Source organism: Melanerpes formicivorus, unplaced genomic scaffold (genome assembly GCF_026170545.1).
Source record: "Melanerpes formicivorus ecotype bairdi unplaced genomic scaffold, bMelFor1.0.p_v2 SCAF_5, whole genome shotgun sequence".
Lineage (NCBI taxonomy): Eukaryota > Metazoa > Chordata > Aves > Piciformes > Picidae > Melanerpes > Melanerpes formicivorus.
Genome location: NW_027142357.1, coordinates 8,464,517 through 8,489,874, shown reverse-complemented (window position 1 = coordinate 8,489,874; position 25,358 = coordinate 8,464,517). Strand labels below are relative to the sequence as shown.

The following is a 25,358-nucleotide window of genomic DNA, read 5'->3' as shown; positions in this document are numbered from 1 at the left end:
GAAAAGGTGGTCTGCAGCAGTTTTTATTTTGCTAGAAGTCTTCTAGTTTCTTGGCAGACGGCAGCAAACTGAAATACCTGCTCTGGCAGAGACACCTTCCCCGGGGGCATGGTGGCTGCTTTCTCCTCGCCCCTCATCATCCCTCACCCCCAGCCTCTCACCCCCGTTCCTGACCAGGCCCCATTCAGTAAGTCATCTGCGCCATAATTGTATATGAAATTAAGAAATCCTTCTTATGTCAAAATAACATTTCTGAAGAAATAAAAGATCGACAGAGAGAGCAGGTGCAGAGGCACTTTCGTGCCCTCATGCTGCTAGCTCCTCTGAGGCAGAGAGCACAGCAGCAGCACCTCCCCGCAGCCCCCTGGGCTCAGGAGGTCCTCTAGCCCAAAACCTGGCGGCTGCCCCCGCTCCCAGGAGACATTTTCCCCGGGAAGGCCTCCCTGTTTCCCCTCTCCCCGCGGCAGCCGGGCAGGAACTCGATTGCGAGCGCGCGAGGCGCGGCGGGCGCCATTATAGGGGGGACCCGCGTCCCGCTCGCGACTACGTTCCCGAGCGCCGGCTGCGGCACTTCCCGCCCTCGGCTCGTGCCAGCACCATGTCGGGCTTCAGCCCGGAGCTGATCGATTATCTGGAGGGGAAGATCTCCTTCGAGGAGTTCGAACGGCGGCGAGAGGAGCGTAAGAGCCGCGAGAAGGTGAGTCTGCCCCGCTGACAGCCCCGCGGCCCGCCCCGGCCCGCTCCCTCCGTGGCACCACCTGGCAGGGCACCGACCACGTCAGGGGCTGCCTCCCCTTTGTATGGCGGGGCTTATGTCAAGCGTTGCTGTGCTCAGCTATTGATTACTATGCAGAGCTGTCGGTTATGTCCCCATCACTGTTAATTTCTTTGCAAAAATGACAAGAAACTAGCCTTAATTTGTACTGGTCATTAGAGACTGGTAGGACAAGTTGTTCAAGGCAGCTTAGACCTTTCAGAGGCACAGAATGCGACGGTTTGGTTCATGCCCGTGCGGCTTAAGGCCCTGGATTTGATAAAAGCTAGTGGCAGTTACTGTCAGGCACCGTAATGAACATTTTCTTTACGTTGGAGTAATGAGCAGAATCAGGTTTGGATATAAAATCATCCAGCATATACTAGTACCACTCTTCCACCATCTGTGTAAGACTGAAGGAGAGGACCAAATTTGACTCCTTTTGGTATTTTTTTCTGGATTCTTGGCAGCAAAAAATACAGGGAGAGTCAGCTCTGTGTCTAAAAGTAAGCAGATGGAAGCATTATGAGACACACTGTATGCTTGATTGGAGTATTGTTAATTTCACCATCATTACCTCAAAATGCAGCTGGTCTTTGGAGAGCACATTCAAAAGAGCTTGTCTGAAATGGAAGGCTAAGTGATATAGTGGGGCAGCCTTCTCACGGGACTAACAAGTCCTGTTTTGGTATTTAATTTTGCATTTAAAAAGGCAGATTTCTGAAAGGATTTGTCACGTTTGTGCCTTGTCAGCCGTGTCACCCTACCTCACTGTAATGCCAAGTGAGCAAAGCAATGGGCTAGTCTCTTCAGTGAAAAGTAATGTGCATGGTCACTATCTGAGTCATCTTGCGTTCACAAGACTATAAATGCGGTGCTGTGTTCCTTCAGAGCTGTAGGGCTCTACCCACCTGTTTCACTTGCAGTGCAGAAGCTGGAAACCCCTGGTCCAAGTGCTGGTTGTTAATATTAGAGCAAATAGCAATGAGTCATGTTATAAAGCTGATAACTGGTATTGTTGGTGTGTATAGGATGGTGAGAATACGTCTGCTGATGAAAACACTGAAGAGGTAGAGGCTCCATCTTCATCAAAAAAAGCATCTGGGAAATCCCAAGATCAGGATGAAACTGACGGTAAATGTTAACGAAATAATTCCAGTGAAAAATGCATTTAAAAGGTCAATGGAAGCGTTTTATCAGTGATAGGTGACTTTTATACTTGTCTGCAGTGTTTTGCATCTGTGTAAGATGTTCCAAGTCTTACAGAAAGAGTGATTGGCCATTGGAATGGGCTACCCAGGGAGGTGGTGGAGTCACCATCGCTGGAGGTGTTTAGGAAGAGACTGGATGAGGCACTTGGTGCCATGATTTAGTTGATTAGATAGTGTTGGGTGATAGGTTGGACTCGATGATCTCAAAGTTCTTTTCCAACCTATTCTACTCTATGTCACAGCCAGGGTTGTAATTCATTTAGTGTGTTTAAGAGACTGGATCTGGCCAATTAACTATCTTTTTTCTGGGAAACACTTCAGTTTTCCCCTTCTGGCCTCTTAACAGGATAACCACATGGCCTCAATTATTTACTCTCTGAAGTTACAAATAAGGCCTTCTGTTTTGGTTTGGGGTTTTTTCCTGCTCATCTCTTTGCTAGACTTTTGTCAAGTCTTGAATGTTTCAGAATGTATGATTCTACTGTGTGAGTGTTGCCTTTTCATCCTAAGTGAAATAAAACAGCTCAAAAGAGGACTTTCTTTGTGTTGTTCTCCTACTCAGTTATTGTTTGACCTGTTTAGGGTGCCTGTGTGTTCATTTCTCTCCGGCTGGAAATTCTGAGCTACAGATTCTCTGTGTGCTTTTCTTTGTACAGTTACTGGGATATCTCCTTAGGTGCCTTAGGAAAATGAGTTTAATATCCTCATAATTTGACATAGCAAAAGGATTTGCAGCAGGTGTTATGCACAGCACTTCTCTCCTTCGTTTGTATCAGTGCTGCCTTATCTCCTGCCTCATGTTCTGGCTTTGAGCTTGGAATTTTGGGTGCTGCAGTTTGCTTCAGAACACTTGTTTAGAAGCTCTACTGCATGCATCACCAGGGCACATTCTTTTGGGGCTGCCAGGGCTGTGAGATAGCAAAGTGCAATTTTTGGTCTCTTCAATGTTGATTCTTAGATTCTTCTTCCTGCTTTCATTGTAAATTTTCATCATCTGTTTGTGTTTTGGGGGCTTTTTGTGTTGTGGAGTGGTTTGCGTGTGGGTTTGGGGCTTTTCTTGTTATTGTGTTTGGGTGTTTGAGGTTTTTGGTGGTGGTGGTTTGTTTTGGTTTTTTTTTTTTGTGAGTTGGTTTGTTTGGTGGTGGTTTTTATTTAAAAAATAGACCTTAAATCGTCTCACCTAAAATGCACCTCAGTAGTACCTCAGTTTTGCCTCCTGTCCTAGAAGGACAGGAAATGAGCACTGGAAGTATGGCTGGAGCCGAATATCTGTGGTTCTTTACTGAACATTTATTTTTTTGATGAAATACTTCCAAGTTACTCCTTCTTTTCTCTGTATTCCACCCTGTTTGTTACAGGGTTCTTTTCCATGTCTGTCATCTTTATCTAGGAAAAAATAAACATACCCTGATAGATCTGTGTGCTAGTTTTACTTCTGCTCAAACTACAGAGAGCACAGAAGTCTAAAGAGCAGTCAGAATCAAGGAAACTTTGATACTGTTTATTTAAGGAGTTGTCTAGAATCTGACTTGGATATTCAGAGGAGAAATGTTAGAAAAGGTCAGTGTTAAAATTGCTTTTGGATCATGAATCTTCAGAGCTAATCTGCTACAATCCTCAGGTGATCCCTGCAACTAAGGAGACTGGAATTAAAGGGTAATGAAATTAATACATTTTTTTTTTTAGATAGTGCAGGAAGAAAAGTCTTGATTTTACATACTTAATATCAAAGTCAGAATAGAAACAAACAAATATATCTAAGTCTGAAAAGAAACCCAAAAACCTACACTCACTGGAAATAAGGATAAAGTCAGGTGTGGTATCCAGTTCAATCTTGCTTTGGGCAATACATGATAGATTTGTTCTTCAGTCTCAGCCTGATAACTGTAGTTGTTCTGTTATCAGATCTTTAGATGTTTTGATATCACAGTATCGCCAAGGTTGGAAGAGACCTCGAGGATCATCGAGTCCAACCTGTCACCACAGACCTCATGACTAGACCATGGCACCAAGTGCCACGTCCAGTCTCCTCTTGAACACCTCCAGGGATGGTGACTCCACCACCTCTCCGGGCAGCCCATTCCAATGACTAATGACTCTCTTGGTGAAGAACTTTCTCCTCACCTCCAGCCTAAACTTCCCCTGGTGCAGCTTGAGACTGTGTCCCCTTGTTCTGGTGCTGGTTGCCTGGGAGAAGAGACCAACCCCTTCCTGGCTACAACCACCTTTCACCTTTACCTGTCTTGCATAGGTAGAGACTTATGGGGGTTTATAACCTTAGGTTACTTAAAAATGAAAAGTTGTCATTAAAAAAGGTCTTCGTAACTTGGTAGTTCGCACAGATAGGCACTTGGGTATAATAACCCTGAGCTAATTTAGTAATGCAAGGCTGTCATTAAAAAAAGTAGCATTTTTAAAATAAATTATCTACTTTAATGATGGCAATTTTGAATGTATGGCTTCACATACTTATTTTAAAAAATGCTGTTATTTCTTCTCCCAGTGAAATGTGAATGATTTGGATTTCACCTTTACACATGCTAAAAGGCCCTTACTGTCAGGAACAGAATGGTTACAAGATCCTGGGTTAAATTCGTCTTCTAAAAATTGGTCCCTGCCCTGTTATTTAGCACAATTGTCTGCTCACTTACCCTCTTCAGCTGAAAAGCCTGACTTCACCTGACCAGTTCAGCACTTGGAAATTGCTTGATACATTTCTCTTATGAGGACTGAGAAGAATGTTGACTAAACTGTTGCTTTGTTCTGTGTACTCCTCCATGCTTTCAGTTCAAATATCCCAAAAATGCTAGAGCCTGGGGGATACTAAGCATTGGTGATGGATAACACAGAGCTTTAAAACCAAATAAGGTGGTTAACAGTATTTATGCATTCCAGCAAGACTTTTTCTTAAGAATTGCTGGTTCAAGTGGGCTACTGAGTATGAAGAATTCTGTTTCCCCTGCACTTGTCCCGGTAAGCAACATTTGCTCTTGATAACATTCTTTATTACATTTTTGCTTCCTTCTCAACCAGGAGAAACTTCAGATGGTGTCAGTAAATCTGTTCATCGGGTCTTTGCATCCATGCTTGGGGAAAATGAAGAGGAGGAGGAGGATGAAGAGGAAGAAGAAGAAGAGGAAGAAGAAACTACTGAGCAACCCACAGCTGGTGATGTTTTTGTGCTGGAGATGGTACTTAATCGAGAGACCAAGAAAATGATGAAGGCAAGTATTTGAACTTTGATAGAACTCCCCTGTTTCTCCTGAAGCATGGTGCAAAAAAGTCCGTTTGTGTGACTTTAGCTACTTGCTGAGAAAGCTGCCTGAAAATCAATCCATGTAGGAGACTTCTGGTTATGGTGGTGTCAGCTATCTTTGTTTTTGTTAAAATTCCTGTAGATTACTGTTTGCAAACTTCCAAAAGTAATGAAGTGAATTTTTGCAGGGTCTGGATTGTCTGCGTTAGATACCAGAGTTACCGTCAGCTGTGGAAATCAGCAAAAATTTGGGTCAGTTAGTATCACTAGTACTTAGGTAAACTCATATTTAGCACAAGTGTGGCTGTTGTCTCCTGAATGTGAGCACAGCTTAATCTTCAGTAGATCAAAATTCCCTTTTTCCATTTAGGAGAAAAGACCTCGCAGCAAACTTCCTCGTGCCTTGAGGGGTCTGATGGGAGAGGCCAATATCCGGTTTGCTCGAGGAGAACGCGAGGAGGCCATTCTGATGTGCATGGAAATCATTCGACAGGGTATGTTAGAGTGCTTAAACCTTTTGGGCTGTAAGGGCAAGTGAAATTGTCATGCGTACTAGGAAAATGTAGTGTGCCTCCACTGGTGATGAGAATACTCAGCACAAGGCAAGTCACTGTGAAAGCAGGGTGGAACTGAGAACATAGAGCCTGCTTCTTTTACTGTTTTGCTTGCAAAAGGAAACCAGCACCCAAACTCTGCAGAGGCCTTTGCTTAGCTTTACATGGTTTGCTTTTACTGTCTTTGTAGAAGCAAGGTATGAACATCAGCATGACTTGCAATGGAGAATAATGCTATAAATATTTGTTAAGATTCAGTCAAGCTGAAAGTATTTTCCTGAATTTAAACAGTGATCTTTCCTATAATTGTCATATCTGTAGTTGCACAAAAGCAAATTAGTTGTTTTCAGGGTGGTTTGAAAACAGTAATTCTTAATCATTCTTCTTGTCTTTTCACAGCTCCTCTTGCTCATGAGCCATTTTCTACTCTTGCCATGATCTATGAAGACCAGGGTGACATGGAGAAGTCTTTACAGTTTGAACTGATTGCAGCTCACCTAAATCCCAGTGATACTGAGGAATGGGTTAGACTGGCCGAAATGTCACTGGAACAGGACAATATTAAACAGGCTGTCTTTTGCTACACAAAAGGTAGCAAACATTTTGATAGTTGAAAATAAATGTTAGGATCTTGAAATGGTTCAGGTTGAAAGGGACCTGAAAGATCAGCAAGTTCTAACTGCCTGCCACATGCAGGGACACTTCCTACTAGAACAGCTTGTTTAACGCCCCATCCAACCTGGTTTTCAATGCTTCCTGGCTTGGATCCTCCATGGCTTCTCTGGACAACCTCCAGAAAAGGTTCCAGTGGCTCACCACCCTCATGGGGAAGAATTTCATCCTCATGTCTAATGTCAATCCTGCTGCTTCCAGTTTGAAGCCATTACCCCTCCTCCTGTCACCACATGCCTTGGTGAAAAGTCCATCTCAAGCACTCCTGTAGCCACCTTCAAATACTGGAAGGCTGCTCTCACGTCCCCTCAGAACCTTTTTTTCTCCAGGCTGAGCAATGTCAACTCTCTCAGCCTGCCTTTGTAGCAAAGGTGCTCCTGCCCTTGGATCATTTTCAAGTCTTCCTCTGGCCTAGCTCTAACAGTTCCATGTCCTTTCTTGTGCTGAGGACTCCAGAGCTGGCCCCAATACTGCAGGTGAGGTCTCAACAGAGGGGCAGAATCCCCTCCACCTGCTGCCCACACTGCTGGGGATCAGTCCAGGGCATGGGTGGCTCTGGGCTGTGAGTGAACGGTGCCAGCTTGTGTTGGGCTTCTGATTACCCAGCACCCCTAAGTCCATTCTCCATCCAGCCTGGGTTTGTGCTTGGGATTGCCCAACTCAGGGCAATGCCATAGATGCTAATGGCAGCAGTTCTGTTTTCTTCTGCTGTGTGATTCAGGTTGCTGCAGTTTGCTGAGATTCTGGTACCTCTGTCCAGAGTCAGAGAGTCATTAATCCTTAATGTAGGATGCCCTTACCAAAACCTGGTATGTGCCCATAAGCCTTCATCTAGTCAGGGAAATAACTGTGAAATCCATTGTTGCCTTTTCCTATGCTAGTCTGCTAATAGGTGGCTTCTTGCAGCTCTGAAATATGATGCAACCAACGTGCGTTACCTGTGGGAGAGATCGAGCCTGTACGAGCAACTGGGGGAGCACAAGATGGCTATGGACGGCTACAGGCGCATCCTGAACCTCCTCTCCCCCTCTGATGGAGAACGCTTCATGCAGCTGGCAAGAGACATGGCAAAGTGAGTTGGTCTGGAAAACAGCATGCTTTGGTTTCCTAGAATTCCTCACAAGATGGTGCTGATAAGATCTGCAGCTGCTGCAAGCTGGGTGTGTGACTGAAATTAAAAAATGCATCTGATTTTCCTGGGGTGAGCCCACCACAAGCATTCAATCCACTGCTGTTGTCATGTTATCCTGTGCAGGATCAATGCATCAACTTAGAAGTGTTGCATTCTCTTGCTCGAGACAGAGAAGACCTATGGTTGAAGTTTGCAGCCCTCCTATTGTGGTTTTAATAACTTGTTAAAGTAATTTATATCTCAGCTTACATAAGTTGTAGGAAGCTGTTACCAGCCTGTTTCCAAACAGTTTAAGTGTGTTGATCCTTGTGGTTGTGAAATACACCACAAAAATGCAAGGATTTGTAGTGTAACACTATTATTAATGAAGATTTTTCTGAAATCAGGTTAATGTGGTACATCATCACTAATTTGGCTGGAGGTGGGGAATACTGTGATGAAAAATCCAGAAATGTCCTAACATGATTGTTTGAAATACATTAAAATTAACAGTTGCAAGGAAAGATAAAAATGGCCCCTTTCTTACCATCTTTTGTAACTTGCTAATGAAAATACGTGCAACTAGGCAAAAATAAAAGAAATAGGAAAATCCTTTGGCTTGTGTTCAAAGAGCATGTTGGCAGTTACCTCAGATACTTCATGTCTCTCATCTGTGTTTTGTAGGAGTTACTATGAAGCCAATGATGTGACCTCTGCTATTGAGATAATAGAAGAAGCATTTACTAAGCACCAGAGCCTGGTCTCCATGGAAGATGTTAACATCTCAGCTGAGCTGTATATTTCCTCCAAACAGTATGACAAAGCACTGGCGGTATGGAGAACTAGATACGTTCTTATGTTGTGTTCAGCACCTCTTTGCTGGTCAGGATGGACAGTCTATGTTCTTATAGTGCTTAGATGTGGTCCTGGTTCTGTTGCTGATCAGATGCTTCCTCAGAAGGGTTGTCAAGTCCTGGAACAGGCTGCCCAGAAAAGTGGTGGAGGCCACATCCCTGGAGGTGTTTTTATAAAAGACATGTAGATGTGGTGCTGAGGTTTAGCCGTGTACTTGGCAGTGCTGGGTTAATGATTGGACTTGATGATCTCAAAGGTCTTTTCGAGCCTAAACCATTCTGTGATTACCTGGTACTTTATTTACAGTCTTCCAAGAAGCATTAAAAGAAACTATAAATGCTGAAAACTCTTCTAGTTACGATGAAGGTAGCTGTTGTATTTGTTAAAGAAATGCTGGACACGAGGTGATCAAACTCAATACTAGCCAACTGACCATGTGTGAAATGAGTTCAGCTTTTTTTCTGATAACTCTGGTGATATCTAAACCAACTGCCATGCGAGCTGGTTACTCCATATGTCCTGTGAACCTTTAAAATTACTTGAGTTACTCATCTGTTCTAGGTTATTACAGATTTTGCAGGAATTGTACTTGAAAAGAAAACACCAGAAAAAAGTCCAGCCGAGGAGAAGAAAGGTTAGTAGCTTAGAAGCGGTTAGCTTGCCCCTGCTGCTCATCTAATGTGACATCTTTCCTTCCATTTCATTTTCAGCTCTTACAGGTATTTTGAAGCACATTGACAGGCTTTTCTTTTCTGAAACTTTCCAGTGTCTCTTAATAACTTACATGGCATGACCTCAGCTCCCTTTAAGGAGTTTCTCTGATGTCAAATTAGCCCTGCTGACTCATGAAGTACAAGAGCTGCACTCCAGGTAGCTGCAGCCTTTTAGAGTTCTAAACATTCCTGGGAGTATTTACATCAGTCCAGCTATTTCTAAACAGCTTCTGAAAAAATCTTGGATAAGCTTAGTGGTTTCTATACTCAAGAATCTCAACCCAAGAGTAATATTCTTCATAAACCCAACTTCTGCTATTAAACATTGAAATGTTTAGATATATTCAAATCTGGGAATGCTGGCTTGTAACTGAGTAGAGTTGTTTTTGAGAAGCCTGCTTTGTGAAAATCATTGCTTCAGTCTTAAAATGTTTGGGCTGTGGAATGATGCCAGCACACCAGCTCCGTAAGCAGAGGGTCTGTTGCTGGATTAAACTGGTTGATGTTTCAGCACTTCAAACACAGTGTAGGGATAACATACTTCTGTTGGCTTTTTGCTTTAATGGACCAGGTAAAAATACAGTTGGTCAGTGAACAACTGACCCGATACTGACTTGGAACAGATCATTTATAAGAAGCTGAATAATAATGGGTCTGGGAATTATAAGAGTTTTGCTAAATTACCTGGGGTGTGCCATTAGGACAAAGCTTCTAAACTGTATTGGGTTGGACTGAGCTTACTTTTTGCTGTTGATTTATAACTTTTGTGAGTGTTTCCTGCTCTGCTGTCCTTCAAAATGATGTGGGGAAAAAAAGCCCAAACCCCACTTTCCAGAGTAAGCTACCAATTGATCATGAATTCACAAGCACTTTTGGCTTGTGACTTTGGTGCTCCCAGGGTAACCTGCTAATCTGTTTTAAAAGACACAGGGACAGTGGCAGAACCTGAGGGAAGCCAGGAGGCCATGACTGATGACCAGAGTCTTCCAGTTACTGAATCCAGTGCTGCAGGTATTTTAATTTGTCAGGTTTGTGCAAGACTGTGAACTGATCATATGCTCAGACTGCAATCATATGAAAAGGAGGAAGATTTCTAACAGCAAAGAAATAGGGCTTCATTCAGGAAAGGTTTCTTGTATACTCTCCTCCTTACTCAGAACTTACTTCTAACAATATATACAGCCAGATCGCTGGTACACAGGATCAGCTTAGGAACAAATACAGTAATACAGAGTATATCCTTCAAAAAGCAAGGAGAAGAGGGTACAGGTGCAGGAATTGCTAAGGGAAAGGTTTACGAAGCAAACATCTTGAGAGGGCAAAAGTTCTAAGTGCACCTACAGGATCCTGCTGTGGAAATCCATGCAGACAGACAGCGCTCGATACTTGGTGTGACATGATTAGTGTCAGAGCAGGAAGAAGTTGTTTCAACTGTCTGGAAAGATACAAAAGGAGGGGAGAGGCCAGGGCTACATCAATGTTTGCTAGAGTCACTGAGAGCGTACTTCCTTAGCAGATCTGAACATAGCCTGGGGCAGCTTGTGAAATGCTTGTTAAAGTTTCTGGATTCAGAAAGGAATTTTTAATCTTTCCACAGCCGCGGAGAAGGTCAGCTGCTCCATACCTGAGGGCGTTCCCATCGACATCACGGTCAAGCTGATGGTGTGCTTGGTTCACTTGAACATCCTGGAGCCTCTCAATGTAAGTAGGAACCAACCCAAAAGTTGGGGGATGTTTTAATAAGTTACCAAAGGTAGTAATTTTTCCGGTCTTCATATGGCTGAGGTCATTGAGAGAGCTGTGGAGATTGTTTTTGCCTCCCTCCCACTCAAGGACAGAAATTTGTCAAACCTGTAATAGCAGAAACACTGGGTTTGTCCTTATAAATCATGCCTTCAGTGAAAGTATTGCTGAAGCACAGTAAATCACAGACCCTGTGCTCTGGCAGGCCTGGGACCATGCTGCATAGTTGTTGAATACTAAGGACCACATTCTTCTGTTGAGTGCTCCGTTGAGGAGCACTCATCAATGATGGGCACCCATTGGGTACGAAATAGACGTCTAGAACTGAAAAATGTGCCTTTTTTAGGAGTTCTGAAATTCAGGCCTTTCTTTCACTTTTTACACTAACAGATAAAGGAAGTGTAGTTCAGAATGCAAACAGAATAAAAATCATAGAACCATAGAATTTTGCTGGAAAAGACCTCTAAGATCATTAAGTTCCAATCTTCAATCTAGGACTGCCATGGCCATTAAACCATGTCCACAAGTGCCATGCCCACATGTTTCTTAACACCTCTGGGGATGGTGACTCCACCACCTCCCTATGTGTAGCCTGCTCACAGCATAAAAATTAGTATTATGGGTTTAAGAAACTGGCATGTCTTAAACCATAGAGTACAGACCTCCAGAGGCTAGAGAGGTCCAGGGGTGGACTGGAAAGTGTAATCTTTTGTTATTTCGTTTCCAGAATGCCTCCATCTCCCCTTTACAAAGGAACAGCACAACCTGTTCTGCCCCTTCTCTCCCTGCTCCCTTCCTGATGTGGGCTCCCTCTTTTCAGGTTTGCAGGAGAGTGGGGCCTGGTGCTGCTGGCAAGCTGAATTTTTAGCTGCATCATTCAGGCCTGGGTAGGAAGGTTTAGGGAGGTATGTTATGGGGGGCGCAGTTGAGGCCTGGGTTTTTGGCTGGGTTTGGGGGAAGGTTTGTGGAAAGCTTTGGATTAATGAGATTTTGTGGTAAGCTGAGAGAAAGAGCTGGGCTGAGGCTGGTTTTGTATGTTGTTGTATATAGTTGTGAAGAGTACTTCCATTTAAACTTCTAATTTTTTGCAATCTGGTGTAGAGCATTTCATTTTAGCTCCTTTGAGAAGGGTTAGAGAGCACCTGTCTCGCTCCTTAAAACAAAGACAGTGAGCTTTCCCGAGCCATATGTTAGAGAGAGCAATTCTTTACTTATTTGTGTCTTTAGTGGTTTGTGCATTTATTTTTTTTGTGTTTTTCCTTTAAGCCTCTTCTGACCACTCTGGTAGAACAAAATCCAGAAGAAATGGGTGACTTGTACTTAGATGTTGCAGAGGCGTTTCTGGATGTGGGAGAGTACAACTCGGCGCTGCCTCTCTTGAGCTCCCTTGTCTGTTCTGAGCGGTACAACTTGGCTGTTGTCTGGCTGCGGCATGCGGGTGAGGAGCAGCAGGGCTGCTGAGGGATGATGATGATACAATGCTGAGCATTGCCAGGGACCTTTGTCTGAGATCACAGGAATTTTTGAGTGACATGTTGAATGATCATTGGTATTTGCCAACCTATAAGTGGAATTTATTGAGAGAACCTTGTCACGGAGCATTTTCTTGTTCGTCATGTAGATTGAAACTTACTTCAGGTAAAAAACACTTGGTGAAGTGAAAGAGCATCTATTCTGCATTCCATCCTCTGTCAAGTGATGATACTTTATGTGCTGCTGCATCCACATTTTCACCTATTTCTGAATATTTTCACTTTAATAATGCATGATATAGGTGGTTTTAACTGAACAAGTGTCTGAAAAGTGTATGAAGTATTTTACAGGTTTTGAAATCTTCTGCTCTTCACGTGTATTATGGTGTACTTGGTATTTCTAGAGTGCTTGAAGGCTTTGGGACACATGGAGCGTGCTGCAGAGAGCTATGCCAAAGTTGTTGATCTTGCCCCACTGCACTTGGATGCAAGAATCTCACTTTCCACACTTCAGCAGCAGCTGGGCCGACCTGAGAAGGCTCTGGAGGCACTGGAACCCATGTATGACCCAGACACACTGGCACAGGATGCCAACGCTGCCCAGCAGGTAGGTGAAGCATTCTACTCTTCCAGTTTAGGGAACATTATTCTGCTGAACAGTGGTAACAGCCAAAGCTGTCAGCTACCTAGGAGCACGAATTAAGCCTGATCTCCAGCATGGTGAGCCTTCAGAGTGCAGCAAATGACTCACTACAGAGCATCAGGGATGAGGCCTTGTGGCTCACTCTCCCTGACCAATTTAGCAGTATTTCCCTTGTCCTACCTGATTACTTTCGGGTGAGTTGCAAGCTCTTGGCCACTGAGAACCGCTCTTGACACTGATCACTTTGCATCAAGTTGATCAGCTTCCTGACATGGGTGGTTTGGCCTCTGCAATGCTGTAGCCAAGTTTCTGTAGCTTATCTCCAGCAGCACCTTCACTGTAGGTAAGAGTTATGCCTAATTTCTCTGGAAGCTGAGAATTTCAAACAACATCTAGTGCAGGGTGGTTTACTTGAATCTTACCTGCTGCTGCCAAGATTCTTACAGCGTGCAAGAAGCTTTTACAGTCCTATGGGTACTGTACTGAGCCAAACCAGTTTGTTTCATGAACTCATTTTCTGTGCAAGAGGTTGCTGTTTTTGACCTGAAGGACCCGCACACAGCCTCTGCGCTCGGCAGGAATCGCCTTTCACCGATTCTCCATGTGTTCGGGATCGTTCGGGCCCCTGCGTGCCGCGGCAGTTTCAAAGCCCGCGGCAGCTCGCGGGCGGTTCCGTTTCAGCCCGACTTCTCGCTCGGACGCGCGCGCCGCCACACTTTGTTAAAAAACAACATTCTCCAGTAGGTCCGGTGGGCAGGGCTGGCCATGGTGGTAACTCGCCACAATAACTCCTTTAAAAAGTCAGTCTCGACTCAGACTGAGGGGGAATATAAGCAGATAGGTAGGTGTCATAAGCAAGAGGTAGGTGTCCAGGCATCTAGCTGCAGACAGTGCTGGAACCTGGCACTTGAGATGCAGGGTAGAGGGGACGGCTTCTGCTTTAGGTGTGAGCAGATTGACTGTCTGCTTAGCCTGGTGGCTGGACTGAAGGATAAGGTTGCTAGATTTAGAGATGTATGCAATTGCAGAAGGGTGACGAACCTGAGTAACCAGGCTCTGCAGGCCCCCCCAGCAGAGGCCAGTTATCCAAAAAGAAGAGGGGAATGGATGCAGGTTCCTATCAAAAGATGCAAGGTTAAACCTCCTTGCCCCCCCTCACCCCCCCCACTGCCCTTGGAAAACAAGTACGGGGCATTGGAGGTTGAGGGTGAGGCGATTCTGATATCGGAGGGCACGCCATCTGGGGTTTTCCCTGTGGCAAAACAGCCTAAGGTGAAACAGCCTAAGCTTAAACAGCCTTCCGCCGGCATCAGGACTTGCTCCCTTAAAAAAAAGAGGAGGGTAATTGTTATTGGCGATTCCCTCCTGAGGGGAACAGAGGGCCCCATATGTCGGCCAGACCCTACTCACAGGGAGGTTTGTTCCCTTCCAGGAGCCATGGTTGGAGATGTTACCAGATGGTGCAGCCCTCTGACTATTATCCCTTGATAGTTATGCAGTTAGGGAATGATGATGTTGCAACCAGAACTCCCAGGGCTATCAAAGATGACTTCAGGGCCCTGGGAGATCTGGTTGAGGGATCAGGGGCACAAATAATTTTTTCGTCTATACCCTTAGTTGCAGGTGGGAATACCATAAGGAACAGGTCAGCAGCTGAAGTCAACAAGTGGCTTAGAGGCTGGTGCAGGCAAAAGAATTTTGGGTTTTTTGATCTTGAAAAACTTTCTGCTGCACCAGGCCAGCTGGCAACAGATGGAGCACATCTGTCCCAGAGGAGGGGTAAGATCAGAGTGTACGAGAATGGCCTATCCCTCAAAGGGAAAAAGATTCTGGGGAGGGAATTGGCAGGTCTCATAGATAGGGCTTTAAACTAGTTTCGAAGGGGGAAGGGGTTGAAACCAGTCCCCCCAGGCTGGGGTCTGGGGGTGATAAGCCAGAGCCAGAGGTGAAACCAGCAGCCTGGCTGAAGTGCATGTACACTAATGCACGAAGCATGGGCAACAAACAAGAGGAGCTGGAAGCCTTACTGCAGCAGGAAAGTTATGATGTAGTTGCCATCACAGAGACGTGGTGGGATGACTCACATGACTGGAGTGCTGCAATTGATGGCTACAGGCTCTTCAGGAGAGACAGGCAAGGAAGAAGGGGTGGAGGGGTGGCCCTGTACGTCAGGGAGGCACTAGATGCCATTGAGACGGAGATTAGGGACGATCGGGTTGAGTGCCTGTGGGTAAGAATTAGAGGGAAGGCCAACAGGGCTGACATCCTGGTTGGAGCCTGTTATAGACCACCCAACCAGGAGGAGGATGTTGATGAGTCATTCTATAGGCAGCTTAAGGCTGTCTCAAGATCGCCTGACCTTGTTCTCATGGGTGACTTCAACTTGCCTGATATCTGCTGGGATCTTAACATAGCAGAGAAGTGGCAATCTAGGAGGTTCTTAGAATGCATGGAGGATAGCTTCTTATCCCAGGTGCTGCGAGAGCCTACCAGGGGCAAGGCTATGCTTGACCTCCTCTTCACCAATAGGGAAGGGTTGGTGGGCGATGGGGTGGTCGGAGGGTGCTTAGGGGCCAGTGACCACGAGATAATTGAATTCTCATTATTTGGTCAAGCTAAGAGGGGCGGCAAGAAGACCTCCACTCTGGATTTCCGGAGGGCGGACTTCAGGCTACTCAAGGAACTAATTCAGAGGGTTCCTTGGGATAAAGCCCTTAAAAACAAAGGGGTCCAGGAGAGCTGGTCCTACTTCAAGGAAGAACTGTTGAAGGCTCAGGGACAGGCTGTGCCAATGTGCCGGAAGATGAGCCGCCGGGGCAGACAGCCAGCCTGGATGGTTAAAGAACTTTTAATGGAACTAAGGGAAAAAAAGAGGGTGTATCACCTTTGGAAGAGAGGGGAGGCAACCCGTGAAAAATTTAAGGATGTTGCTAGGTCTTGCAGGAAGAAAATTAGGGAGGCAAAAGCGCATTTGGAGCTTAGTCTGGCCTCTGCTGTGAAGGACAACAAAAAGTCCTTCTATAAATACATTAATAGCAAGAGGAAGGGCAGAGACAACCTCCACTCCTTGGTGGACACGGAGGGGAACGTTGTGATAAGGGATGAGGAAAAGGCAGAGATACTTAACACCTTCTTTGCCTCAATTTTTACTAGCAGGACAGAATGTCTTCCAGACAGCTGGCCTGCAGAGCTGGCAGAAGGAGCCAGGGAGCAGCATAGTTTTCCACTGTTCCAAAATGGGGTAGTTGGTGATCTGCTCAGCCGCCTGGATCCCCACAAGTCCATGGGACCAGATGGGATCCATCCTAGGGTGCTGAGGGAGCTGTCAGAGGAGCTGGCCAAGCCGCTCTCCATCATTTTTCAGCAGTCCTGGCTCACTGGCGAGGTCCCAGAGGACTGGAAGCTGGCCAACGTGGTGCCCATCCATAAGAAGGGCCGGTTGGATGAGCCAGGGAATTATAGGCCTGTCAGCCTGACCTCAGCGCCAGGCAAGATCATGGAACAGGTCATCTTGAGTGCAATCACACAGCACTTGCAGGATGGCCAAGGGATCAGGCTCAGCCAGCATGGATTTAGGAAGGGCAGGTCCTGCCTGACCAACCTGATCTCCTTCTATGATCAGGTGACCCACCTGATGGATGTGGGGAGGCCTGTGGATGTAGTTTACCTGGACCTCAGCAAGGCCTTTGACACCGTCCCCCAAAGCAAACTCCTGGCCAAGCTGTCAGCCCATGGCTTGGACAGCAGCACTCTGAGCTGGGTTAGGAACTGGCTGGATGGCCGAACCCAGAGAGTGGTGGTGAATGGTGTCACATCCAGCTGGCGGCCAGTCAGTAGTGGAGTCCCCCAGGGATCAGTGCTGGGCCCCATCCTCTTTAACATCTTTATTGATGATCTGGATGAGGGTATTGAGTCTATCATCAGTAAATTTGCTGATGACACCAAGCTGGGGACAGGAGTTGATCTGCTAGAGGGTAGAGAGGCTTTGCAGAGAGACCTCAACAGGCTGGACAGATGGGCAGAGTCCAACAGCATGAGATTTAACACATCCAAGTGCCGGGTTCTGCACATCGGCCACAACAACCCCATGCAGTGCTACAGGCTGGGGTCAGAGTGGCTGGAGAGCAGCCAGGCAGAGAGGGACCTGGGGGTGCTGGTTGATGGTAGGATGAACATGAGCCTGCAGTGTGCCCAGGCAGCCAAGAGGGCCAATGGCATCCTGGCCTGCATTAAGAACAGTGTGGCCAGCAGGAGCAGGGAGGTCATTCTGCCCCTGTACACTGCACTGGTTAGGCCACACCTTGAGTACTGTGTCCAGTTCTGGGCCCCTCAGTTTAGGAAGGATGTTGACTTGCTGGAACGAGTCCAGAGAAGGGCAACAAAGCTAGGGAGGGGCTTGGAACACAAGCCCTATGAGGAGAGACTGAGGGAGCTGGGGCTGCTTAGCCTGGAGAGGAGGAGACTCAGGGGTGACCTTATTGCTCTCTACAACTACCTGAAGGGGGGTTGTAAACAGGCAGAGGTTGGTCTCTTCTCCCAGGCAGCCAGCACCAGAACAAGAGGACACAGTCTCAGGCTGCGCCAGGGGAGGTTCAGGCTGGAGGGTAGGAGGAAGTTTTACACAGAGAGAGTGATTGCCCATTGGAACGGACTGGCCGGGGAGGTGGTGGAGTCGCCGTCACTGGAGGTGTTCAGGAGGAGACTTGACAGGGTGCTTGGTTACATGGGTTAGTTGATTGGGTGGTGTTGGGTGATGGGTTGGACGTGATGATCTTGAAGGTCTCTTCCAACCTGGTCTATTCTATTCTAATAATATTCAATATTCTCTAGGAATTAAAGCTGCTTCTTCATCGCTCCACGCTGTTGTATTCCCAAGGCAAAATGTATGGTTACGTTGACACCTTACTCACAATGCTGGCAATGCTACTGAAGGTAAGCCAAGCTTTCCAGCTGTGAGTTGGGTTAAGACAAGACACAAACAAGCTTAGGAGGAAAGCCAGTGGGTTTTATACTCAAATGATTCATTTTGTTAGATCATAATCTTGCAGGGAGCCTGTAATACTGGTGTCCCTGCCTGTAGGGACAGAGCAGAGAATGACCTGTGTGTGCAGTGTCTTCAGCAACATGTTTCTCAGTGTACACAGAACACACTGAATTCTTATGCTACTTTTTAGCTTTTAGTGCTTTCTTGAGGTGTGAATACTGGTTTCTATTTCATCAATTTGCTTTTGAAGTTCTTAGATCAATTTGTCTCATTTTCCTGAAGTAAAATGACCTAGCCCCCCCCCCCCCCCCCAATTTATTTGGCCAGCAAATACAGAGGTAGTGGGTTTGTGTTGGGAGAGAGGGGAATAGACTTCAGTTTTATCCAATACTATTGTATTACATTGGTTGAATAGCTGATTACCCACCTACTTCTGAAACTGATGCAGAAACCCTTTATCCTTGTTGTGCCTGTGCAAACAGCTTTGATTTCAATATATACAGGGGTGTTCCAGAAGTCTGTTAAGTCATTTAAAGAGAGTTTGTAGCTTCTTTTGCTCCAGTTTGGACTGGAGCATGAGACAGTGCAGAAATAACACTTTCTTTGGGAGTTCCTAAGCTGCATTTTGTCATGCAGCGAGAGCAAGATGGATTGGCCATGAGGCTGCCTATGTCACAGATGTATTGTAATCTGAAATGCTGCCCTTAAATTTGTTTCTAGGTAGCAATGAGCAGAGCTCAGGTGTGTTTGATATCTAGTTCCAAATCTGGAGAGAGACACCTCTATCTTATTAAGGTGTCAAGGGATAAAATCTCTGACAATGACGACCAAGAGACAGCAAATTGCGATGCAAAAGGTAACAAACATTTATTAAAGCAACAAGATAAACTTAGTTCTGAAACGTTAAGTAAATGTGACGTGTTTGGCACACTCAATCCATGCAGTTCATGTTAACATTGCTTTATGTCTAGGGCAGAGAAGGCAGCAAAAATTAAGATGATACCATTTAAGAGAATAATAATTCAGAAAAAAATAATATGGCTACAGAAAAATTCAAATGGGGAAGGACCTCAAGAGATCATAGAGCCCAGTGTTGTTCTCAGTGCACATACAGTGCATGCACATCTAGAACAGAAATACATGTTTTGATAGAGCTGTGATGCTTTTAGCTGGCCCAGACTTGCTTGAGTCAGGCCACATTCTTAGGCACCCTTAGGTGGGTTCAGAAGAGTAACTGTAATGCATTGCTGTAGGAGCTTTATGACTTGCCCTGTGTGCATTTCTTGTCATTTGTACCCAAGTTTTACAGGTTTTTAGCTGGTATTTTATAAATGGCACTTAAAGTAAAAAAAGAAAAAGGAAGAAAAAAGTAGTAAATACTGTATCTTTATTTTACCTGTTAATTCTGAGATGGTTTTGAGAAGGTCAGTAGAACATAAGTGCTTTTCCTTTTATTATTTGAGAGTTTAGCCCTCTTGTTGGAATTTTCTCAACTTCCTGACTTGAATCTTTGTAGCGATTTTTGCCGTTCTCACGAGTGTGCTGGCAAAAGATGACTGGTGGAACCTGCTCCTGAAGGCTATTTATTCCTTGTGTGACCTCTCCCGGTACAAGGAGGCAGAGCTGCTTGTGGATTCCTCATTGGAGTATTATTCATTTTATGATGATAGACAGAAGCGCAAGGAGCTGGAATACTTCGGTCTATCTGCTGCAATTCTGGACAAGAACTTCAGGAAAGCATACAACTATATCAGGTGGGGCAGAGCAGCTTCATCTGTACTTGCTTTCACTGGGGCTGTTGTGCTGCTGAGACTGTTCCCAAAGGAGGCAGCCGTTGTCCTTCAACGTGAGATAAAACAAGTGAGGAAAGGCTGACAGACCTGGTGCTGTTTGGCCTTGAGAAGAGAGGGCCTGAGAGGGAATCTTCTCATTGCTCAGCAAGAGCTAAAGGACCTGTGGGGGCAAGAGGATGGGGCCAGACTCTTGTCAGGGGTGCCCAGTGACAGGACAAAGGGCAAAAGGCACAAACTGGAGCCCAGGAGGTTCCATCTGTACATGAGGAGAAAATTTTGTTGTGAGGGTGCTAGAGCCTTGGAGCAGGCTACTCAGAGAGGTTGTGGAGTCTGCTTTTCTGGAGAGATTCCAAACCCACCTGGACATTGTTATCCTGGACAACCTGCTATGGGTGACCCTGCTTTAGCCAGGGGGTTGGGCTAGATGATGCCCAGAGGTGCTTTCCAATGCCTACTATGCTGGGATTCTGTACAGGGCTTTCTGACAGCCTCTGATACCAGAAAGTGCATAATCATAGAATAGTTTAGGGTTGGAAGGGACCTCAAGGATCATCTAGTTCCAACCCCCTGACATGGGTAGGAACACCTCACACTAGATCAAGTTGCTCAGATGCACATCCAGCCTGGCCTTAAAAACCCCCAAGGATGGGGCTTCCACCACCTCCTTGGGCAACCTGTTCCAATATCTCACCACCCTCATGGTGAGTGCAGTAGGTTGGTTGATTTTGCCAGAACCGTTGGGTCTCTTTTACTCTCACCTTATCCTCGGTCACTGACTTGCTCTTTGAATTTTACCTTCCCTAAACTGTTGAGGTTTTATTGCAGCTACAGCATTACCTATATAGCATTTACTAATTTCCTGTATACTTTCATACTTATACTGTACAGAATCATGGTGATGGAAAATGTCAATAAACCTCAGCTGTGGAACATCTTCAACCAAGTCACTATGCAGTCTCAGGATGTCCGTCACCATCGCTTCTGTCTGCGCTTGATGCTGAAGAACCCGGACAACCATGCTCTCTGTGTCCTGAATGGGCACAATGCCTTTGTGTCTGGCAGCTTCAAGCATGCACTTGGTAACAACATTTATCTTCAACAGTAATAAATATCACAAGTGAATGTTGGTTTTTTTCTGAGAAGGATTTTGTAAAGTAATTTTCTTCATACCTCAGAAAATGATAGCTGATTTAACAGTGTCAGTCTGATGCTTTGATTTTTCTTAGCTGATTCTTCTAATTTGAAGATGTTGGGTTCTGCCCTTAAAATTCTTAAGGGATGCTTTTCACAACCACCATCTTGATTGAATTGTTTGCTTTAGGACAGTATGTGCAAGCCTTCCGTGCAAACCCTGATGAACCTCTGTACAGCCTTTGCATTGGCTTGACTTTCATCCACATGGCCTCTCAGAAGTATGTGTTGAAGAGGCATGCTCTCCTAGTACAGGTGAGTTACTGGAATTAATCTTACCAGCAGTGTTTCATGGCTCTGTATCTTGGTGTTATGGCTACAACACGCTCTGTTTAAATCACTTGCCATCACGGAATCATAGAATGGCTCAGGTTGGAAGGGATCTCAGAGACTCCAACTTCCCTGCCATGGTCAGGGATGTCTCTCAGCTAGACTCAGCTGCTCAAGACCTCATCCCACTTGGCCTTGAACACCCCCAGGGAGGAGTCATCCACAACCTTCCTGGACAGCCCGTTCCAGAGTCCCACCACCCTCGTACCAAAGAACCTCTTCTTAAGATCCAGTCCAAATCTACTCTTCCCTCGGATTCAAACCACTCCCCCTTGTCCTGTTGCTCAACACCTTTATAGAAAATCCCTCTCCAGCCTTTGTGCATGATTCCTTCAGGTATTGAGAGGCAGCTCTATGGTCCCCTTGGAGTCTTCTCCAGCTGAACAACCCCCGCTTCTTAGCCTATCCTCACAGCAGAGAGGCCCCAGCCCTTGGATCACCTTTGTGGCCCTCCTCTGGACTCGCTCCAACACCTCTGTGTCCTTCTTATACTGGGGACACCAGAACTGGACACAATATTTGAGGTGGGATCTCAGCAGAGCAGAGCAAAGGGGCAGAATCTCCTCTCTTGTCCTGCTGACCTCACTCCTCTTGATGCAGTCCAGCACACAGCTGCCTTCTGGGCTGCCTGAGGGTACTGGTGGCTCATGGTGAGCTTCTTGTCACTCAGCACCACCAGGTCTTTCTTCAGAGTTAGTCTTGACCCACTCTGCACCCAGATGAGAGATGAGAGCATGCTTTTGGACTACAGCTACATGCATCTGAATCTGTTCTTGATGAACCCGTAGCTTGTTCTTTATCTATACCCAGTGATTACTCACAGAGATGTTTGTGAAAATATTACTGATTTCAGACTTGATGGCTGTAGTCTGGATTTTCTTCCCTGTTCTCTTGCTCTGAAGAAGTACTGTAGTGTAGGATCTCTGCCACATGCCTTTCACAGACATGTCTCTCAAACTGCATTGCTGAAGCAAACGTTATGGACTTAGGAAGTGATTGGTTTCCCTGTCTCCTTTTCCCCTTTCTAGCTGCCTCTTGCACAGGATTCCAGTTCAGGCTACACTCAACTTCTCAGTTCCTTTATTCACCTTTTTCTCTTCATCTGCCAGATCCAGTTAACAGACCACAGGCTGATTATTCCCATGCAGGATATTGGCAGTTGTTTGTTCTACTCTCCACTAAATATTTCCATTACCTTGAAGTGCCTTTTCACAAATGTGTATGATGTGTACAGGGATTCTCCTTCCTTCACCGGTACCTGGACCTGCGTGGACCATGTCAAGAGTCTTTCTACAACCTTGGCCGTGGCCTTCACCAGCTGGGACTGCTGCACCTGGCAATCCACTATTACCAGAAAGTCCTTGACCTTCCTCCCCTCACCTTAGAGGTACTATGTCTTTGTAAGTTGTGTACAGAGAATAAAGGCAGGTCCGTATGAATAACATCTCAGCCACCTTTGAAACAGGTGCAACTGATAGGTGGAAGTAGCAGCAAAAAGGGTCATTAAAGAACTTCACCTGAACAAAGAGCTGAGCTTTATTCTGTTGCATGTAAACTATAACTGCAAGTTTTCTCTGCTCACTAACATGCTGGAGCTATATGGACCAGTATCAAAAATGCCTAAATACATCTGAGCCATGGTTTTTGTCCAGCTGAGCTGCAGTAGCTCATCCCAGCTGATGTCATACATTTGCAAGCCTGGGCTGAAAGAATGTTCCTGCCTAGCTTTGGCATGGGTAGGTAAAAAAATTACAGATGTATTTAGGCAAGGAGAAGAGTTGAGAAAGTGAAGAGGTTACATAGGTGTTAGTCAGTGCTGGGAGTTGGAGGCAGCCATCGTGTATGGCAGAGTTCACATTTGACTAGAGAAGTAAATACTTGGCATACAAATTAATTAAAGGTTTATGAGCTGGCTAGCTAATTTATAGCTAGTGTTTTGAGTATGTAATTACATAATTTGGTGATTAACAACATGTAGAAACTCATTAAAGAAGGGCACAAGGAAAGACATTTCCTGGTTGATTACAGCTCCTATCAACCATATGTGATTTGATGCCACTAATTGCTTCTTGTCTTTCAAGTTGTGTACCATTTTTGCATAGGGGTAACTTTTTACATCCTTACCTCTACAGGGAATTGAAACTGACCAGACAGACTTGAGAAGAGACACTGCCTTTAACTTGTCACTTATTTACCAGAGCAGTGGAAACACCAGGCTGGCACAGAAGATGTTGTACACCTATGCTGTTGTATGATGAACTTTGTGGCAGGAAGCGATGCTCTCTGTATCAAGCTTTGCATTATGCAGTGCTGGAGAAACTGGTTTCCTGTACAGCTTTGTCTGTAGGTGGTCAGTCATGGCTTGTCTGTAGGTAAGCTTTCTGGACTTTCTGTACTGCTGCCATAGGAGCCGTGTCACCTGCAGATAGAAGCCATCCCAAGCACAACACAGACAAGCTCACCTCTGTGAATGGCTCTCCTGTGCTGCACTGCTCTGGGATCTGACAGCCAGTTCTCTACGTGTGCCAGACCAGGAAAACAGTCAGATGGTGAGGCAGTTCAAGAAGCCACATGCACTGGTGAGGAGGGGTTTAATGTGCAGCATTACATTACTGTCGTCTAGAAGAAATGGGCTTCTACTGTTCCCTGGAGGATGGAGAACTCAGATCTTTAGAGAATGCAGAGACTTCTAGGAGTCCATACTCCTAGCAGCTGCTCTTTGTGAAAGAGACTGATTTCTATTTTACTGAAATCATTGCAACCTTTGTTCTTCTGATCTTGTTAATAAAAATCCTGAGGTTGATGTTTACTCATTCCCAGCAGATACTGATCCTACCTAATAGCTTAGAGGAAAAATTAATATAATGATACCACACAGCTTATTATTTAACATAGATCACAAATGCCCTGGGGTTTGAATTACTTCTGATGGTTGAACAGCAGCATCTGATAGTGGAAGCATGCTGCTGGCAACCCAGCAAAAGAGGAGCAGGGCTTTACCATAAACAAATTAATCCTTATTCTTCATTGGCCTTTTCACATCTTGTAGTCTCAGGGATTTAAATTAATTTTTTTTGCTTGCAGCAACTGACTCCTGTCACTTCACACAGAAAAGTTTGTCATGTCCCAGGAAATAGGGCCCTCAGCACAGAAGTAGTGCTTAGAATCAGCAGCCAGAGACCCTTTATACAGTTTTGGAACAGAATCCAATAGGAATCTGAGTCTGACATACTCAGATCCTACTGCTTGTATATTATTTTAAGTAGACTTTCATAGAGGGAGGTTATGGGGTTTTTTTAAAGAATTGTCTTTAAAACTGAGCATCATCAAGGCATTACCCTAAATTACTTTATTTGTGATCCCTAGTGCTGCCACAATTCTGAAGTAGCTCAGCTTTTACACCCAGGAGATAGGGATCTTGAGCACTCACACAAAAGGAAAACACAATCCCACTGCCAAGGGCTTTTACATAAATTGTTTTTAAGTGAAGGATACAGAGGGAATTGTGAGTGTGAGGCACAAGCAGATCCTGAGGTATGAACATCTCTATTGGACTGATTTGGGCATGTGTGATATTCATCCTTAGGCTAACCTGGCTGAAGCTCAGTTTAAGAATGCTCTCAAGAACTTAATGTGCTCTGGAGAGGAACCCACCATCTTTCCTAAGCCTCCTTCACAGAAAGGACTATCTTCCTGAAATGTAAAATCATGGAGTTATAAACTGGTTTGGGTTGAGGGGACCTTTAAAGGCCATCTCATCCAGCACCCTTGCAGTGAGCAGGGACATCTTCAACTAGATCAGGTTGCTCAGAGCCCATCCAACCAGTTCTGCAATGTGTGGGAACAAACAGCAGGGCACGAGAAGCTTGAAATTCAGCCATCACAATTCTGGGAAAGCTTTAAGAAATCAGCTTTACCTGTCAGCTGGGTGGGGGAATGGTTCCTCAAGCCTCACCAAAAGAATTAGTAATAGTTCCAGTCTAACACAGGGTGTTGTCAAACTAACCATTGTTAATTGTTTAACTGTCATAATTTTGTTAGCTGCCTACTGCTGAAGAGCTGGTTTGTATAAGACA

The 25,358-nt window shown here is 45.3% G+C and overlaps 1 protein-coding gene across 4 annotated transcripts; it reads left to right on the top strand.

Annotated features, from left to right (window-relative positions):
• Window positions 1–551: 551 nt before the first annotated feature.
• On the top strand, window positions 552–24,106 carry GTF3C3 (general transcription factor IIIC subunit 3). 4 transcript variants are annotated; one of them, XM_068137987.1, is made up of 19 exons: window positions 552–697; window positions 1,786–1,888; window positions 4,999–5,189; window positions 5,592–5,715; window positions 6,175–6,366; window positions 7,354–7,519; window positions 8,243–8,390; window positions 8,975–9,047; window positions 10,051–10,137; window positions 10,724–10,827; window positions 12,136–12,307; window positions 12,746–12,948; window positions 17,815–17,916; window positions 18,689–18,824; window positions 19,485–19,722; window positions 20,650–20,840; window positions 21,083–21,207; window positions 22,517–22,669; window positions 23,415–24,106. In XM_068137987.1, exons 1-19 carry the CDS (start codon window positions 599–601, stop codon window positions 23,535–23,537), a joined length of 2,730 nt encoding a protein of 909 aa, XP_067994088.1. In that variant the 5' UTR covers window positions 552–598; the 3' UTR covers window positions 23,538–24,106. The 4 variants fall into 4 exon arrangements, with proteins under 4 accessions (XP_067994088.1, XP_067994091.1, XP_067994092.1 ...); XM_068137990.1 differs by lacking the exons at window positions 22,517–22,669; window positions 23,415–24,106 and having other exon boundaries at window positions 21,088–21,199; XM_068137991.1 differs by lacking the exons at window positions 20,650–20,840; window positions 21,083–21,207; window positions 22,517–22,669; window positions 23,415–24,106 and having other exon boundaries at window positions 19,432–19,513.
• Window positions 24,107–25,358: the final 1,252 nt, after the last annotated feature.

Excerpts from the sequence above, each read along its gene's own strand:
- GTF3C3 (XM_068137987.1), top strand. The coding sequence starts at position 599 with ATGTCGGGCTTCAGCCCGGAGCTGATCGATTATCTGGAGGGGAAGATC. Across the intron at positions 18,825-19,484 it reads AGCAAATTGCGATGCAAAAG|CGATTTTTGCCGTTCTCACG; the intron begins GTAACAAACATT and ends GAATCTTTGTAG. Across the intron at positions 20,841-21,082 it reads CAGCTTCAAGCATGCACTTG|GACAGTATGTGCAAGCCTTC; the intron begins GTAACAACATTT and ends TGTTTGCTTTAG.